Raw genomic sequence first — 17,559 nt, 5'->3', positions numbered from 1 at the left:
CTGGCTTAATGGTGATGGAAATTGGTGGAAGAATAAGATGTGTTTAATATTGCCGACTACCTCCCTCCTTGGGAAATGGAAACACTTGAAAAGTTCTTGCTGCTTGGTGAACTAGAGACTAGTCAGCCCTCTGGAGCCTGGAGGTGGGTGACTGCTCAAACCCACTCACTCTCAGGAGGCCTGCCTATGGCAACACCAGCATTGGGTGCAGCTGGAGAAGATATCTGGGGTGGTGGTTGTTGGTTGTGATTCACTTGTGGAGAGGTGCACTGGTTATAGTGTGGGTGTGGAGGAGATCACTCAGCGAGTACAGAGTAAGCAAAGGGAGGGCCTGAAACAGCCTCCTGGGATTCCAAGGCATCTGGGAAGAAGAGAAGGCTATAGTAGAGGCCAAGAAAACCTGCTAGAAATTGGGGGAAAGCCAATCTGAAATCCAGAGGTAACAAGTGGTTTTGGCAGTAGGGATAATCAGGAGAACATATTGCTGAAAGGGCAGGAAAATTAAGACTTGATAATGATAATGAGAACTGTAATACCACCTAGCAGAAGTAATCAACGGTCTTAGGAGAGCACCAGTTGTGAGCCAGGCATCTGAACTTATAATTTAATCTTCATAAGTCTTTAAGGGCTGGTAAAAAATAGCTCATCTGAATAGCACACTTGCTTTGTTATGCATATGGACCAGGTTCAGCTCTGCCCTACTGCACTGGAGGAAGTTCCAGTGTTGTGTTGTCTTTCTCTTTGTCTCCCTATGTCTCTGAGAAAAGCTGGTTCAAAGTGGTAGAGCCCTAGTAAATACAAAAGGAAGGGAAGGAGAGAGGGGGGAAAAGAAAGAAAAGAAAAGAAAAGAAAGGAAGGAAAGAAAGAAAACTGTAAGTGCTATTATCATACTTATTTTTATGGATGATAAGGCTGTAAATAAGAACACAGTTGGCCATTTTTCCAAGGTCGAACATCTAGTGATGTAGTCAGCGAAACTCTTCTTTTTCACTCCACAGCCCTGTCCTTAAATGCTGTGTCCCACTGTGGGTGGGGCAAGGGGAAGCCAGGAAAAGGTGTGGGCAGGGGAGGGTTTTCCTCTGTAGAGATCTGGATTCTTTCAAATACAAGGAAGCACACTATTGTTGCTAAAGCCCAAGTCCCCCTCCCCCTTTTTTATGCACTAAGACTGAGAGAAATTGAAAGGGGAGAGGGAGAGAGAGGGGAGAGACACCAGCAGACCCGCTTCACCACTTGTGAAGCTTCCTCCATGAACCTTGGTCTTTGTCCATAGTAATGTGTGTACTCAGATGGGTGCAACACCACTCAGCTCTCTGCCTTATTCTTATTTTAAACGTTTTACTTATAAAATGGAAACACTAGCAAGAACATAGGATAAGAGGGGTACAATTCCACACAATTCCCACCACCAGAACTCCATATCTCATCCCATCCCCTGATAGCTTTCCTGTTCTTTAACCCTCTGGCAGTATGGACCCAGGGTCATTGTGGGATGCAGAAGGTAGAAGGTCTGGCTTCTGTAATTGCTTCCCCTCTGAACAGGTTGATCCATACTCCCAGCCTGCCTCTCTCTTTCCCTAGTGGGACAGGAAGCGGAGGAAGCGGAGCTCCAGGACACATTGGTGGGGTCATCTGCCCAGGGAAGTCCGGTTGGCATCATGGTAGCATCTGGAACCTGGTGGCTGAAAAAGGAGTTAACATATAAAGCTGAACAAAATGTTGACTAATCATGAACCTAAAGGCTGGAATATTGCAGATGAAAATATGGGGTCTCCGTTTTTGAAATAGTAGATCTGTTTTAGGTATATTCCAAAAGGCCCATAACTTTACTAATCTTTTTTTAAAATTTTATTTATAAAAAGGAAACACTGACAAAACCATAGGATAAGAGGGGTACAATTCCACACAATTCCCACCACCAGAACTCCATATCCCATCCCATCTCTTGATAGCTTTCCTATTCTTTAACCTTCTGGGAGTATGGACCCAAGGCCATTGTGGGATGCAGAAAGTGGAAGGTCTGGCTTCTGTAATTGCTTCCCCATTGAACATGGGCATTGACAGGTCGATCCATACTCCCAGCCTGCCTCTCTCTTTCCCTAGTGGGGCAGGGTTCTGGGGAATTGGAGCTCCAGGACACATTGGTGGGGTTGTCTGTCCAGGGAAGTTAGTCTGGTTGATACTGTGCTAGCATCTGGAACCTGGTGGCTGAAAAGAGAGTTAGCATATAAAGCCAAACAAGTTGTTGACTAATCATGAACCTAAAGGCTAGAGTAGCAGATGAAGAGTTGGCAGGGCAGTCCTCCATTTCATAGATAGCTTGTAGGCATATTTTAGTTATATTCCAAAGTAACCATGACTATACTAGTTGTTTTTTTTTTTCTGAGCCTGACATCTGATATGCAGGTTGACACTCGAATCTACAGGGATGCAGAGGTCACATAGGATCATAAGCTGAATATGGGCCCCAGATCACATCAAATCGATGGGTTTACAGTGAACAGTATTTATACACCTTTCCTATATTTGAGAATTACTCTCTTCCCTAATCCAGCTTTCTGGTCCTTTTTCCAGCCATGACATCATCTCCCCAGACAATAACTTTACTAGTTTTTGCCTGATCCTAACATCTGATATGCAGCTGGACCCAAGTTATTGTCTAGGGAGATGATATCATGACTGGAAAAAGGGCTAGAAAGCTAGATCAGGGAAGAAAGTAGCTCCCAAATATGGGAAAAGTGTATAAATATTATTGACTGACTGTAAACTACACTGATTTGATCTGGGGCCCATATTCAGCATAGGAGCCTATGTAACCTTTGCAGCCCTGTAGGTCCGAGCTCACATTTTGCAGTCACGAGTAGGAACATTCCAAGTTGCACCAATTTTAGGACCCACCTTCCTCAGGTGATAGATAGAGTATGTTATCCAACCTCCCTTCAGAGAATGGAACATTCCCTACCATTGTTGATCCACATTGAGGGCAAGGTCCTATGGGAGCCCACAAAGGGGTCCATTATATTGTTCCTGATAGAGATGACCAGTGACAACGAAGAGAGGGATCTATTCGAGGTCTAGGCCCATCATGTATGTGTGAGAATCCCAGGACTCCCCAACTTGGCCCCCAGATGATGGGGTGGCCTGTATGCCAGTCTCTTGCCCTTATTCAGCTTTTGTAGTCCTTAACCTTGATAAGGTTAGCTTTAGAGTGACTGAGGGAAGTAGGTGAGGAGGGTATCTAGGTCTAAGTACAAACTGTTTGATTAGGTACCGTATGGTGTCTTTTTAGTTTTTCTACTTTCTTGCTTCATTTATTGACTCACTGCAAACTATTGTGCACTTTTGCTTTCAGGTATATATTTTGCCCTAATTTATGGATACATGTGTACATATGTCCTATCTCATGGGACCTAGTCTATATCTATGTTTTGGGGCTTTGTTAGGTCTGCCTTCTTATAAGGACTGCATGGAGAGTCTATCTTTGTGGTCCTGTATAATCTCCCCATCTTAAGATCAGTGACTTTATCACATCTGCAAAGTTCTTTTTCTGTCATAAGGGTAACATTCTTGTGTTAAGGGAATAGGACATGGATGTCTTTTGGGGAGCTGTTAACCCAACTGCCACACATAAAGAGGTAACTAGAGTTTCCAAAGGGAAACTCCAAATCCACTCTTCATAGTCTTGACAGATGAAGATGCAGGCCTCCTTTCTCCCACTGGAACTGCTTCCACTAGAACAAGCTGATACTCTTAATAGAAAAACAGAGAAAGAGATTGTCTTTTCTTTATTAGGGGGTATTAATGGTTTACAGTCAACAGTAAAATACAGTAGTTTGTACATGTGTATAATTGCACAGTTTTCTACATAACAATTCAACCTCCTCTAGATCCTCCTCTGCCATCATGTTCTAGGATCTGAACCCCCCACTCACTCAGAGTCTTTTACTTTGGTGCAGTATACCAAAACCACTCCCAAGTTCTGCTTTGTGTTTTCTTATTTTTCAACTTCTTTTATTACGATTAGTGATTCAATAATGATCCACAAGATTGTGGGGGAAAAGGAGTACAATTCATACAGTTCCCACCACCAGAGTGCTGTATCCTATCCCCTCCACTGGAAACTTCCCTATTATTTATCCCTCTGGGAGTTATGGACCAAAGATTTTTATGGGTTGCAGAAAGTGGAAGGTCTGGCTTCTGTAATTGCTTTTCCACTGGACATGGGCATTGACAGGTCAATCCATACTCCCAGCCTGTTTCTGTCTTTCCCTAGTGGGGCAGGGCTCTTGGGAGGTGAGATTTTGGAAGACACATTGGTGAGGTCATCTTCCCAGGGAAGTCAAGTTGGCATCATGGTAGTATTTTTCAGCTCCTATGAGTGAGATCATGTCATATTCATCCTCAGAGAAAGAAATTTTAAAGTGACTCCCCATACCCTAATCATATGCTGCATTCATTTGTCTTCTCTGTGGATTTCCTGCTACCAAGATTCACCCACCTTTCTGCCTGCTTGGCTCTAGATTCTTGTTTCTGTCATGTTGTGCTCACAGCAGTCAGTTCTGTTCTGTAGACAGCTGTCATGGATCTGGCTAAATGGCATCTTCCCCTCTCCCTTCAGGACCGTCTCTTTTTTGTCATGGAGTATGTCAATGGTGGAGACCTCATGTTCCAGATTCAGCGCTCCAGAAAATTTGACGAGCCCCGTTCCCGCTTCTATGCTGCTGAGGTTACGTCAGCCCTCATGTTCCTCCACCAACACGGTGTCATCTACAGGTAACCTCCCCAATCCTTTCCTTGCTGCAAGTGAAAAATGAAGACTTCTCCAGACATTTCAGCTCTGGCATCTGCCCAACTGGTTTCTCAGCAACATGCTTTAGATTAGTTGTTGTCCGAACATGCTTACATAGGACATAGTGGGGGAGTACTGTTTATTGTGAGTGTTTGTATTTTATTAGCCCTGGGCTCTCTGACCCACTATTTGTGCCAATTTTGATTGAAATCCCAAGCATGACAGTTTAAAGGCTTGGCGCCAGTCAACCTTGGAATGACCTTCACTTCTCCCTCTACCCCACCCTCTTCCTTGAACATCAGGGGATTCTCTTTACTTTTTCCTTTTGTGCCACGAACTTCCTCTCCTTCCCATCCTCTTGCCACTTCCTGAGTTTGTTTGGCTTAGTTGTCTCTGGTGGATAGAATCAGAGGAGGATTTGCTGCTAGGGAGGGGTGGTAGATCTCAAGGTTTATGATCTGGGGACAGGAGGGGAAAGGAACTAGACAATATCTATCAGGAAGGGACTCTTTGCAGATCATCAGTCCCTTATTGCCCTGTTCCCCTTCCAAAAAAACATAGAACGAATGAACACACACACACACACACACACACACACACACACACACATTTTTCCAGTAAGGGAGCAAGGCTATTTACACAGACTCTTCTATGAGGTCAGGAATTCTGGGAGGAGTAAATATTTATAATTAGCAACAAGGATACTAAAGTTCCCTAAAGTTTTCTTCATGACTCGTTTTTTTAGCTCATTTTTGCTGCTGCTTCTTCCTCTTCCTCCTCCCCCTCCTTCTCTTCCTCCTCTTCTTCTTCTTCTCCTCTTCCTCCTTCTCCTTTTCCTTCTCCCTCCTCCTCCTCTTTTTCCTCTTCACTGTCTAATTCTTCTCCTCCTCCTCCTCCTCCTCCTTCTCTTTCTCCTCCTCTTCCTCCTCCTCCTCCTTTTTTTTTTGTGTGTGTGTGTAAAAGTAAAAGACTAGCTGGCTTGGTTTACTCAGAATTTGCTCACTCACTAGAACTTTACTTACTCACTCCTGGAGGCAATGCCCTGGTGAAATGTTCCTTGGGAGATCTATCTAAGCACTGCCCCTGCTTCTCCCTACTACTAGTATCTCCATGATTTCTTAACCATGTCACTCCAGTCAGAAATAGACCTTGGCTTCTTATGGCCTGCATAATAAGACCCACACTTTCCAGCCGCTCTTCATGGCCTTTCATCAAGGTGGTGTTTATAGAGTCCATGCAGTTATTCCCTATTGCTGTGCATCCAGTTGTCACAAACCTAGTGACTTGCAACAACTCTCCCCCTTTTCATTTTATTGGGGAAGGGGCTTAATAAATTACAGTACAGTTGTTGTCATATGGGTACAGTTTCTTATCTCCCCATGATAGATGTCTGTAAAACACTCTCACCATCAGCATTTATGTTCCATTACACCACTGTGCACCAGGACCCCAGATGCTCCCCAGACCAATTCTTTCCCATCTGGTCCAAGATTTATTTTATGTTTCCCCTTTCTGTTCTTTCCTTCTCTCTCTCTCTTTCTTTTTAATTTTCCATTAAAAGTATGTTATAACATTGTAAGATTACAGTGTATAGTCCCAAACCTACCATCAAAGTCCCATATCCTTACCCACCCACCTCCCAATGATAACCACTATAGTTCTCATAAGTGTTTTTTTTTTTCCCTATCTCATTTTTACTTGACAGGACAGAGAGAAATCAAGAGGGAGTACGGAGATAGAGAGGTAGAGAGGAAGCCTGGCCCCCCTCTCACAAGTCTGACAGTTTGCTTGCTTCTGTTTTGTTTGGATTTTTTTTTTTTTTGGCAAGTTCATGTAAATCAGGCCTCTAGACTCCACGTATGACTGAAACCATCTGGTAGTTGCCTTTCATCTTGTTACTTACTTTGCTCAGCATAATTGCCTCCAGTTCCATCCATTTTGTCCCAAAGGACACAATATCATCTTTTTTGGTTGCAGAGCAGTATTCCATGGAATATATATCCCATAACTTCTTTATCCAGATGGACATTTAGGCTGCTTCCACTCTTTGGTTATTGTGAATAATGCAGCTATTAACATGTACCTTCTAATTAGTGTTTGTCCATTGGATAAATGCCCAAGACTGGCATTGCTGGATGGTAAGGTACTTCCATTTTTATTTATTTAAGGACTGTCCATACAATTTTCCAAAGGGGCTGTACCAGTTTGCATTCCCACCAGCAATGTAGCAGAGTTTCCTTTTCTCTACAGCCTCTCCCTGTATTCTCTCACCTGTTATTTCCTGTTATTGATAAGAGAATGTCTTACATCAACAAACCAGGAAATGACAGGTGTTGTTGTTTCTTTAGTTACAGCTGTGATTGAGATCATTTGGTGTTTATTCTTGTCATTTTGGCTTATCTCACTTACATGATTCCTTCAAGCTCTATTCAAGATGAGGCATAGGAGATGACTGTCATTTTTAACTGATGAGTAGTATTCCACTGTGTATGTGTTTATGTATGTGTGTGTGTATTATAACTTTATTAGCCACTTATGTTGTTGTTGAACATATCTATTGCTTCAAAATTTTCAGCTATTAAAAATTTTGCTGCTATGAATATAGGTATATATTTGCTTCCTTTGGATCTATCTCTAGGAGAGAAATTGCCAGGTCCTGGGGTAGTCTCATTTCTAAAGTTCTGAAACATTTCCAGACTGGTTTCCATAGGAATTGGACCAATTTACATTCCTACCAACAGTATGGAAGGCTTCCTTCTCTCCCATATCCTTACCAACACTTGTTACTGCCTTTTTTAATGTATGACATTCCCTCAGGCACCCTGCCCATTTATTATCCCACAGCTTCCATGTGTCAGGAGTTCAGGCCTGGTGTGACTGGGTCTTCCACGCAGAGTTTCCTAAGACTTCGAGTTAGCTGCCAGCTGGGCTTCATTATCACCTTTTGGGGTCCCCTTTGAGGCTCAGATGTTAGTAGGCAGAATGCATTTCCTTGAAGCTGTACGGTTCATGGGCCTTGCACTTTCAAGGCCAACAATCTTTCACTTCAGCAAAGGGCTGGGCTCTATTTTAAAGTGCTGGCTTTATTTTATGGGGCTGGCCCAGGATACACCCCCTTAAGTCAGTGATTAGAGACTATAATTATATCTACAAAATCCTTCTGCTTTTGTCCTGTAATGACACCTGATCAATAGTGATTATCATGTCACCTTTTCTTTGTTCTATAGGCTAGAGGTTAGTCACAGATTCCACCAAATTCAAGAAGTGGGGATTACAGGATTATACCAAGGCATGATTCATTGGCAGGTCAATTTAGGTTTGACTGCTACAGCCTGAAATTCTTTCCTTTTCTCACTTCCCACTGAATTTTGTAGCTAATTTTGAACCCACTGAGATTCTTAAATTTTCTCAAATTTGCATCCCCATCTTTCTTGTGTTTCTACTATACCTCCTCTGTTCAACCCAGGAGCCTCACCCAGTACTTCCTGCCCAGGGGCCTGCAGGTGCCTCTGCAGTAGAGCACCTGCCTTGCATGCACAAGGCCTGAGTTTGATCACAACATCACATAAGAGCAACAAGGTAATCTCCATGGATGGCAAAACTGCTTTGTGTCCTCTCCCCCCACCACACACACACACACACACACACACACACACACACACACACTGAAACATTGAACTGTTGAGGTAACTGTTTGTGGACAGGGATATTTGTGAGACCCTGGGGTTGATTCCCAGCACTGCTCTAGGGTTTTTGCCAGTGTTTCCTTTTTATAAATAAAAATTAAAAAAAAAAAAAACTCTTCCTGCTTGTACAATGCCTATTCCCACCAGCCAGAGTGAGTCTCTCCAACTCTCATATTTTTCTTTTTCTTTTTTTTTTTTAAGACAGAGAGAAATTGAGAAGGGACAGGGAGATAGAGGAGAGAGACATCTGTAGTACTTACCTTACCACTTGTGAAGCCTCCCCCTGTAGGTGGGGAGTGGGGAATCGAACCCAAGTCCAAGTACATGGTAACATGTGCACATAACCAGATGTGGTTAACCAGCCTGGCCTCCTTATATTTTTCATTTGCAATTTAGCAGTAAACTGAAATCTCAGCCTTTCACTGCTGTACCTACCTGTCTTACCTTTGTGATAGAATTAATCACCTATATGTAAATGGCAGGATTTTTTATATTCTTTTTAAAAAATTTTATTAGCGATTTAATATTGATTTACAAAATTAAAAGATAACAGGGGTGTAATTCCACAACTTTCCTACCACCAGATTTCTGCATCCCCTTTCCCTCCACTGGAAACTGCAGTAGTTCTCCCAAGGTCACAGGTATGGCTTGACTATTATTTCTATAACTATCTATCTACATATATATATATTTGCCCATTTTTATGGTCCTGACTTCTCTTCCTTTCTAAGTCACACCTACTACTTCTGAGTGATACCCCCCACCTCCTTTTCACCTCTTCTCTCTCTGGGACCTGATGGAGTTGGAGTTTAGAGCCCTCTGATCATCTTCCCCTTGTCATTTCTCCCCCACTGGGAGTATGGGCCAAAATTCTTTATAAGGTGCAGAAGGTGGGAGTTCTAGCTTCTGTAATTGCTTCTCCACTGGATATGGGTATTGGCAGGTTGATCCATATCCCCAGCCTATTTCTCTTTCCCTAATGGGGTGGGGCTCTGGGGAAATAAGGTTTCAGGACACACTGATGAGGTCGTCTGCCCAGGTAGTTCAGAATGAAATCATGGTAGTATCTACAGCTTGGTGGGTAAATGGCAGTAAGATATAAAGCAGGACAAAATGATTAATAAACAGGAACCAAAAAGTAGGAATGGAACAGATGGGAATAGGGATGTTTAAGGTGAAGAGAAGCTAGGAAGTCTGTTTTAAGTATGGTCCTAGGGGCCCATGTCTTTGGTAATTTTTGCTGGAGCTTGATAGCTAACTTTCAGGTGTACTAAAAATATTGTCTGGGAAGATGGTGTCAGAATTAAGAATAGGACTAGAAAGCTGGATCAGGGCAGAGAGTGGCTTCCAAACTATGAATACCATTAACTATTTATCCCACCAATCTGACCCAGAATCCATGTATATTCATAGTTAGCACAGGAGCCTGTGTGTCCTCTGAGCACCATGGCAGGCTTTTTTTTAAAAGGTCATTCGTTCTTCTTGTCTTGAAAATAGTAAATAGTCAACAAATTGCCACTGACTCCCACTAGACTTATTTATTTTTTATTTTTATTTATTTTATTTCCACTAGGCATATCATTGAGGCACTCAAATCCTCCACTCCCAGCAGCCATCCCCCCCTTTTCTTTTCTACTTTATTTGTTAGGACAAAGAGTAATTAAGAGGGGGTGGTGAGACAGAGAAGGAGAGAGAAAGAAAACTGCATAGCTGCTTCACCACTCATGAAGTTTCCTCTCTGCATGTGTAGACTGGGGGCTTGACCCCAGGTCTTTGTGCATAGTAACGAACATTCAACCAGATGCAACACCACCAAGCCCCTGGCTTCCCATTAGTTTTAAAACTAGAAGACTTATTTCTAAAGCAGTTCATACGCTGGAGACATAGGCGTTTGGCATGTAAAAAGAGCACTTCAACTTCAAGGCAGTTTATTTTGTGGGTGCCAATGGGAATTCTTGAGACCAATATCAATGCAAGGGTAGGTAGAGGCTTTCCCACACCTAAAAGCAATTCCCCAACACTGCCAGGGTGCTTGAGAATTCAACTCAGTTCCTAAAATAATGTCATATTCTATAAGTTAAGTAGTCTCCCAAGACAGCCCCCCCCCCCATTCAGATGCCAGGAGCAAGCTCAGGCTTCTGGCCAACTGACTGTAAATTGAAGGTTCTGAGCACAGCCTCGTCAGCCTTAATGAATATGCTAAAGCAGCCCATTCACTCTCTAGATTACTGGTTGATCACAAAGAGTGTATTGCACCAACATAAAAAGCTCTGGGGCGGGAGGAGTCTTTCAGGTCCTGGCACATGATGATGGGCCCAGTTTAGGAGTAAGAGTGTTTTGCAAACACCTATTTTGATGAGCTGGTAAACCATGCCAGCAACTGTACTGTAAGCCATTAAACTCCCAATAAAAAAAGGATATAACTCAGGAATAGCTAAATGGGCAAGATGCGTAGGACCATGTATGGGGAAGGAGTGTGAGCTTCCATGTCCTCTCCAGGTGCACCACTCTCCTTGACCTTCATGTGTTCACTAGCCCAGAGGCCCTCTGAAGCCCTTCCTTCTGAGTATTTATGGAAGCTTCATTAGTTAGGCATGATTAATTAAATCATTGGCTATTTGTGCTTGAAGTCAACCCCTAGTCCTCTCTCTCCTCCAGAGATCTGGATGTTCCAATCCTCAATCACACAGTTGGTTTTCCATTCTCATTCTTAGCTGTCTCCAAAAATTATCTCCTTTATATAATAAAAGATACTTGCATTATTCTCAATATTTGGAAAATTCCAAGATTTGGAATTGTGAGTCATAAACTGTGGATGCAGATCAGATACATATGAAAAATTTATTTTAGCTGTTGGAATGACCAAATATATATTATATATTATAAATCACAATATCATAGGTGCCAATGATAAGAATTGTTATTCATGAGGTGACATCTCCAAACCACCTCTGTTAAAGTGAGTTTGATCATTCGTGTTTTTGTTTTTGATTTTGGTTTGTTTGTTTGCCACCAGGGTTGTTACGGGGGCTCCTTGCCTTCATCACAACTCTACTGCTCTCAGTGACTGCCCCTCCTCTTCCTCCTCCTCTTTCTCCTCTTCCTCCTCCTACTTCTGCCCTCTACCTTCTTCCCCCCCCCCAATTCTTTCTTTCTTTTTTTTTTTTTTGCTAGAGAGTGAAACGCAGAGATAGAGGGGGGAAGGAAAAGACACCATTCAAATGGGGACCAGGTCATTGAGCCTGCTTCCTTGTACATGGTGACATGTGTCTCCTGCTAGGGGCACCACCACCGAACCCCTGATCATTCATGTCTTCCTAGCAGGGACTGAGAAACTCAGCATTAATAATTAGTCTATGCCTGATAGATGTTAAGTGGCACGTTTCAAATAACTCCAGTAGCAGCACTTACCAAATCAGAATTCTTAGTCCCCAGTTTTTTCCAGAGCCCTAACAAGATCTCTCTCAAACTCTCTCTGTCACTCAAGACTTGACCTTTGAGGCTTTATTCCTTCTTCCTTGGCCAGTTGGCAATAGTTTACTAACTTGAGACTCAACAGACTTTCCCTCCTGTCTACCCACCTCCCCTTCTACTGTTGCCTATTGTCCTTTTAGAGTACAGGCTGCTTGTCACTTGTTTCTTTTCTTCTTCTTTTTTTAAAATTAGTGATTTAATAATGATCAACAAGATTGTGGGATAAGAGGAATACAATTCCATACAATTCCCATCACCAGAGTTCCATATACCCTCTGCTCCATTGGAAGCTTTTCTGTTCTTTATCCCTCTGGGAGTATGGACCAAAGATCTTTATGGGATGCAGAAGGTGGGAGGTGTGGCTTATGTAATTACTTCTCTGCTGAACATGGGCATTAGAAGGTTGATCCATACTTCCAACTTGTCTCTCTCTTCCCCTAGTGGGGTAGGACTCTGGAGAGGTGGGGTTCCAGGACATATTGATGAGGTTGTCTGCCCAGGGAAGAAGTCAATTTGGTGTCATGGTATCATCTGGAACCTGGTGGCTAAAAAGCATTAATATATATAAAGCAGAACAAATTTTTAATAATCAGGAACCGTAAGGTAAGAATATAGCAGATGAGATTTGGGGTGTTCATGTTGGAACAAGCTAGGAAGTCTATTTTAGGTATATTCCAAGGGGCTCATGACTTTACTAATTTTTGCCTGAGCTGCAGTTAACATTTAGGTGGGCTAAAAGTATTATCTGGAAAGATAGTGTCAGGATTGGGAATAGGACTAGAAATCTGGGTCAGAGCAGAGAGTAGCTCCTAAACATGGGAAAAGTATATAAATACCATTAACTAACCCCCAGCGATCTGACCGAGGGCCCATCGATCTCACCAGAAACAAAAGTAAATTCCAGATGAATCAAAGACCTGGATGTTAGACCAGGAACTATCAAATACTTAGAGGAGAATATTGATGGAACACTTTCCCACATAAATCTCAAGGGCATCTTTGATGATACAGACCCAATTGCAAGAAAGACTAAAATAAAAACCAATGGGACTACATCAGATTGAAAAATTTTTGCACAGCAAGATATACCATCACCCAATCAAAGAGACTCCTCACAGATGGGAGAAGATCTTTATATGTCATACATCAGGCGAGAGGGTAATAACCAAAATATATAAAAAGCTCACCAAACTTAGCAACAAAAAAATGAAAATGACCAATTCAACAATGAGGAGAGGATATGAACAGAATATTCACTACAGAAGAGATACAAAAGGCCAACAGAGATATGAAAACTTGCTCGTCAGTCACTGATTGTCAGAGAAATGCAAATAAATACAACAATGATATGCCACCTCACCCCTATGAGAATGTCATACATCAGAAAAGATAACAACAACAAATGCTGGAGAGGTTGTGGGGACTTGTTTCTTTTCTTAACACCCCTCAATCCTATTTGACTGGGGAGAGCAAAACCCTTCAGCTGCTTCTCCATAGCCACACCTCCAGAAGTCCTCTCTCTTCAATCCTTACAAAATAAAACAGTCTCATTGCTGGTCTTCACACACCTTCAGGCACTGGCCCTTGGGCCACTGTGCATACTCTGGCTTGGGCACAGTAAGGAGTGAACAGTGCAGGCAGGCAATGGGAATGCTTCCTGTTGAGAGGTGTGTTTCTCACAAAGACCCACCCATGATAACTTGGTTTTGGTGATCCTGAATCATCTTTTGACCCAATCATCATTCCTTCTAACCATGTTTCCCACCCTCTAGGTACTCCAAATTTTTTACTACTCCTTGGCTATTATGAATAGTGCAGATGGGAGCATAAGGGTACATATGTCCCTTTGGATTTTATTTTTCATGTTCTGTGGCTAAGTACATAGGAATGATACTGCTGGATCATAATACATTTCTATTTTTATTTAAGGACCCTCCATACTTCTTTCCATAGGAGCTGCGTCAGTTTGCATTCCCACCAACAGTGTATCAGAATTCCTTTTTCTCCACATCCCTACCCACATTTTTTTCCTGCCTTGATGTAGAACATTCTCTTAGGTGTGAGATGGATTCTCACTGTGGTTTTACTTTGCATTTATTTAATAATATGTGGTGTAGAATATTTTTTCTTTTTCTTTTTATTTCTTTATTGGGGGATTAATGTTTTACAGTCAGCAGTAATACAAAAGTTTGTACATACATAACATTTCCCAGCTTTCCACGTAACAATACAACCCCCACTAGGTCCTCTGCCATCCTGTTCTAGGACCTGAACACTCCCCCCAACCTACCCACCCCAGAGTCTTTTACTTTGCAATACACCAACTCCAGTCCAAGTTCTGCTTAGTGTTTTTCCGTTCTGATTCTGTTTTTCAATTTCTGCCTGTGAGATCATCCCATATTCATATTCATCCTTCTGTTTCTGACTTATCTCACTTAACATGATTCCTTCAAGCTCCATCCAATATGGGCTGAAAGTGGTGAAATCATCATTTTTAATAGCTGAGTAGTATTCCATTGTGTATATAGACCACAATTTGCTCAGCCACTCAGGAACAATTTTTTTCATATATATCCCATTGAATATATATTATGAGTAATAATATATACTTAATGGGATACTACTCTGTAATTTTAAAAGGTAGTATTATATCCTTTTGGACAAAATATAAAGAACTAGAGGTGATTATGCTTAGTGAAGTAAGTCAGGAGGTAAAAGACAACTACTGGATGGTTTTGCCCATGTGTGGAATATACACAGCCAGACCATATGAATGTGCAAAAAATTAATAACCAAGTTGTTTCTCAGACATTGTGAAAACTATGATAATAATGGCAGGGGTCATAAAACTTTGGTGGTGTGATCAGTGTGAAACTACATCCCTGAAATCTTGTTTTGTAAACTATGATTAAATTACTAATCGAAGACAGATCAATTCCATAACACTGGTAGAGAGGGCTTGGATAAGGGTTTGGTGAGAAAAGTGGCCAAGAGTTGATGACTGCTATGACTAATGATGGGCCCTCTCTCCTGTCTATACTGGTATATGGTTTTGATTTGTTATGCTGGGAGCAATGCATTTTTGTTCTTGTTTTTAAAAAAAACTCACAATTCTCATATTTCTAGAACCTTTGGTTCAGTAAGTTTTGTATGGAGTTTAGGAACCTATTTTCTTTTTTAAAAAATATTTATTTATTTGTTTATTCCATTTTGTTGCCCTTATTTGATTGTTGTAGTTATTATTGTTGTTATTGATGTTATTGTTGTTGGATAGGACAGAGAGAAATGGAGAGAGGAGGGGAAGACAGAGGGGAAGAGAAAGACAGACACCTGCAGACCTGCTTCACCACCTGTGAAGCGACACCCCTGCAGGTAGGGAGCCGGGGGCTCGAACCGGGATCCCTATGTAGGCGCTTGCACATTGTGCCACGTGCGCTTAACCCGCTGCGCTACCACCCGACTCCCAAGGAATCTATTTTCAGGTGATTTGAAAGCCATGGGTCTAAACAAAACAAAACAAAATATCTGCCTCTGCCTTCATGATTGTTAAGTGTGTTGCTCTGTGAGCCTTCTGTGACCACCCAGCTGGAGGCAGGGCCATGCCTTCCCTCAGCCACATAACACTTGTTAGTACCAGGTAGATAGTAGGCTCTTTAGCTGACATTATTTTAATTCTTTATTATTATCTTTATTTATCTATTGGATAGAGACAGCCAGAAATTGAGAGGGAAGTTAATGATAGGGAGGGAGAGACAGAAACACCTGCAGCACTGCTTTGCCATTTGCAACGTTTCCCCCCTACAGGTGGGGACTGGGGCCTCGAACCCAGGTCCTTGCACAGTGTAACATGTGCACTCAACCAGGTGTGCCACCACCCAGCCCCTGACTTTATTATTTTTATTTGGCACGCTCATTCTGTGACTGAAAACTCCACACTAGATGGCTTGCCTCTGAGGCTTACTATAGGAGCTTAATTGTAGTAGGTGTTCACTAAATATTTGCTCTTCTAGTCTGTAATGTTCTAGAGTCTTCCAATCCAGTGGGCTACTACTTAATCAGTGTGTACTTCTTAAAAGTCCATGTTGGAATCACAGGATTTTTCTCCATTTGCCCTAAAAGACCCCATTCCTTCATAATTCATCTTTTATGGGTAATGAGTGGCATGTGTCCTCTCTTTCCCATGTCACTTTGTCTCTAGTTGAGGTTGAAGGACTGAATGGGGTTCTCTCTGAGGTTGGCTCAAGTGGCTGGTTATGTGTTCTTGCTTAGTTGTCTCTGACTGTTTTGAATCCAGCAAGATGAGGTTTGGGAGAACAAACTCCATTGCTAAAAGTCAACTTGAATTTTCCAGCTCTTCTGCTGGGATTTATATACGCGCCAATTAGCAGCTAATTGGCCAGGGTTGAAGATCTAAGGAAAAGAAGATATTTTTCTGACTGGTAGCTCACACATGAAAAGAGTCCAAGCTGACAGACAGAGACAGAGACCTCTCTGGGTCACCAGACATGTAGCACGTGTCTCCATTCCCTGCCCAGTGCTCCTGGGCCTGCTCTGTGTGCTGTGGTGGAGGAAGGTTCATTCAGTTCTTCCTATGGCTTTAAAAATAGATTTCTTCCTCTCTACTTATATACTTTCACATACCCTGAGATAGAAGTTTGGAAAGGTTGACCTTTTCTTCTAACCCCATTGAAGGAACTTGCTCCTCCTCTCTCCTTCATGCTCAGTGCTTTTCTGTTTTAATCTGAGCAGCACGGTAGCAGTGACTGTGAGAGAGTGCTCTTCCATCCATGCCCAAAGAAAAGAGTCCTTGAGGTCTGCCTCCAACAGAGGGGGCAGTCAGAAAGAATATATGTCCTTCTTCTTTCACAGTCTAGAAGCCAGAACAATATAGTAGAGCCTGGGAGAGCAGGACCTCTCCCACACTGGCCCTAACAGCATCTAGCAGTGTTAACACTTTGTGTCCTCTTCTGTATAGTGGGAATGGTGATTATACCTCTCTTGTGAGGTTGTAGGGATTCAGTGAGTTAATGGTTCTGAATACTTTTGGGGGGTTGGGCAGTAGCACAGCTGGTTAAGCACACATGGTGTGAAGCCTAAGGACCAGTGTAATTCTGGTTCTGGTTCTGTAATTCTGGATTCTGGTTCAAGCCCTGTCTCCCCACCTGCAGGGGGGTTGTTTCACCAGCAGTGAAGCAGGTCTGCAGGTGTCTATCTTTCTCACCCCCTCTCTGTCTTCCCTTCTTCTCTCGATTTTTCTCTGTCCTATCCAACAACAACAACAGTAGTGGAAACAATAACAATAACAACAACAACAGGGGCAACAAAATGGGAAAAAAATAGCCTCCAGGAGCAGTGGATTCGTAGTGCAGGAACCGAGCCCCAGCAATAACCCTGGAGGCAAAATGATAATAATAATTAAAAGATTTTTAAAAAATAGTTCTGAATAATTTTGAATAGTGCCTGCCACTCAAGTCCTCAATAAAACTTTATTGTCTTTGTATCCTGAGTTGATTTTTAAGATACATTGAAATAGCATAGAACATCTTCTGTACAGCCTAGGCTTCATATGGGATCCTGGAATCACATTGGTGAATGAACTCTTGTTTGTGG

General features: G+C 42.3%; 1 protein-coding gene across 2 annotated transcripts in view; it reads left to right on the top strand.

The window, feature by feature from the left end:
• The window catches only part of PRKCE (protein kinase C epsilon), a 606,660-nt gene that overhangs the window by 489,658 nt on the left and 99,443 nt on the right, over positions 1–17,559 (top strand). For both annotated transcript variants that reach the window (XM_007523339.3, XM_060187546.1), the window contains exon 11: positions 4,619–4,773. In XM_007523339.3, the coding sequence (XP_007523401.1) occupies positions 4,619–4,773 (155 nt within the window). The remainder of the gene's footprint in view (positions 1–4,618; positions 4,774–17,559) is intronic.

This window comes from Erinaceus europaeus, chromosome 3 (assembly GCF_950295315.1).
Source record: "Erinaceus europaeus chromosome 3, mEriEur2.1, whole genome shotgun sequence".
NCBI lineage: Eukaryota > Metazoa > Chordata > Mammalia > Eulipotyphla > Erinaceidae > Erinaceus > Erinaceus europaeus.
The sequence above is the reverse complement of the archived record's forward strand: the minus strand, read 5'-3'. Positions and strand labels throughout refer to the sequence as shown.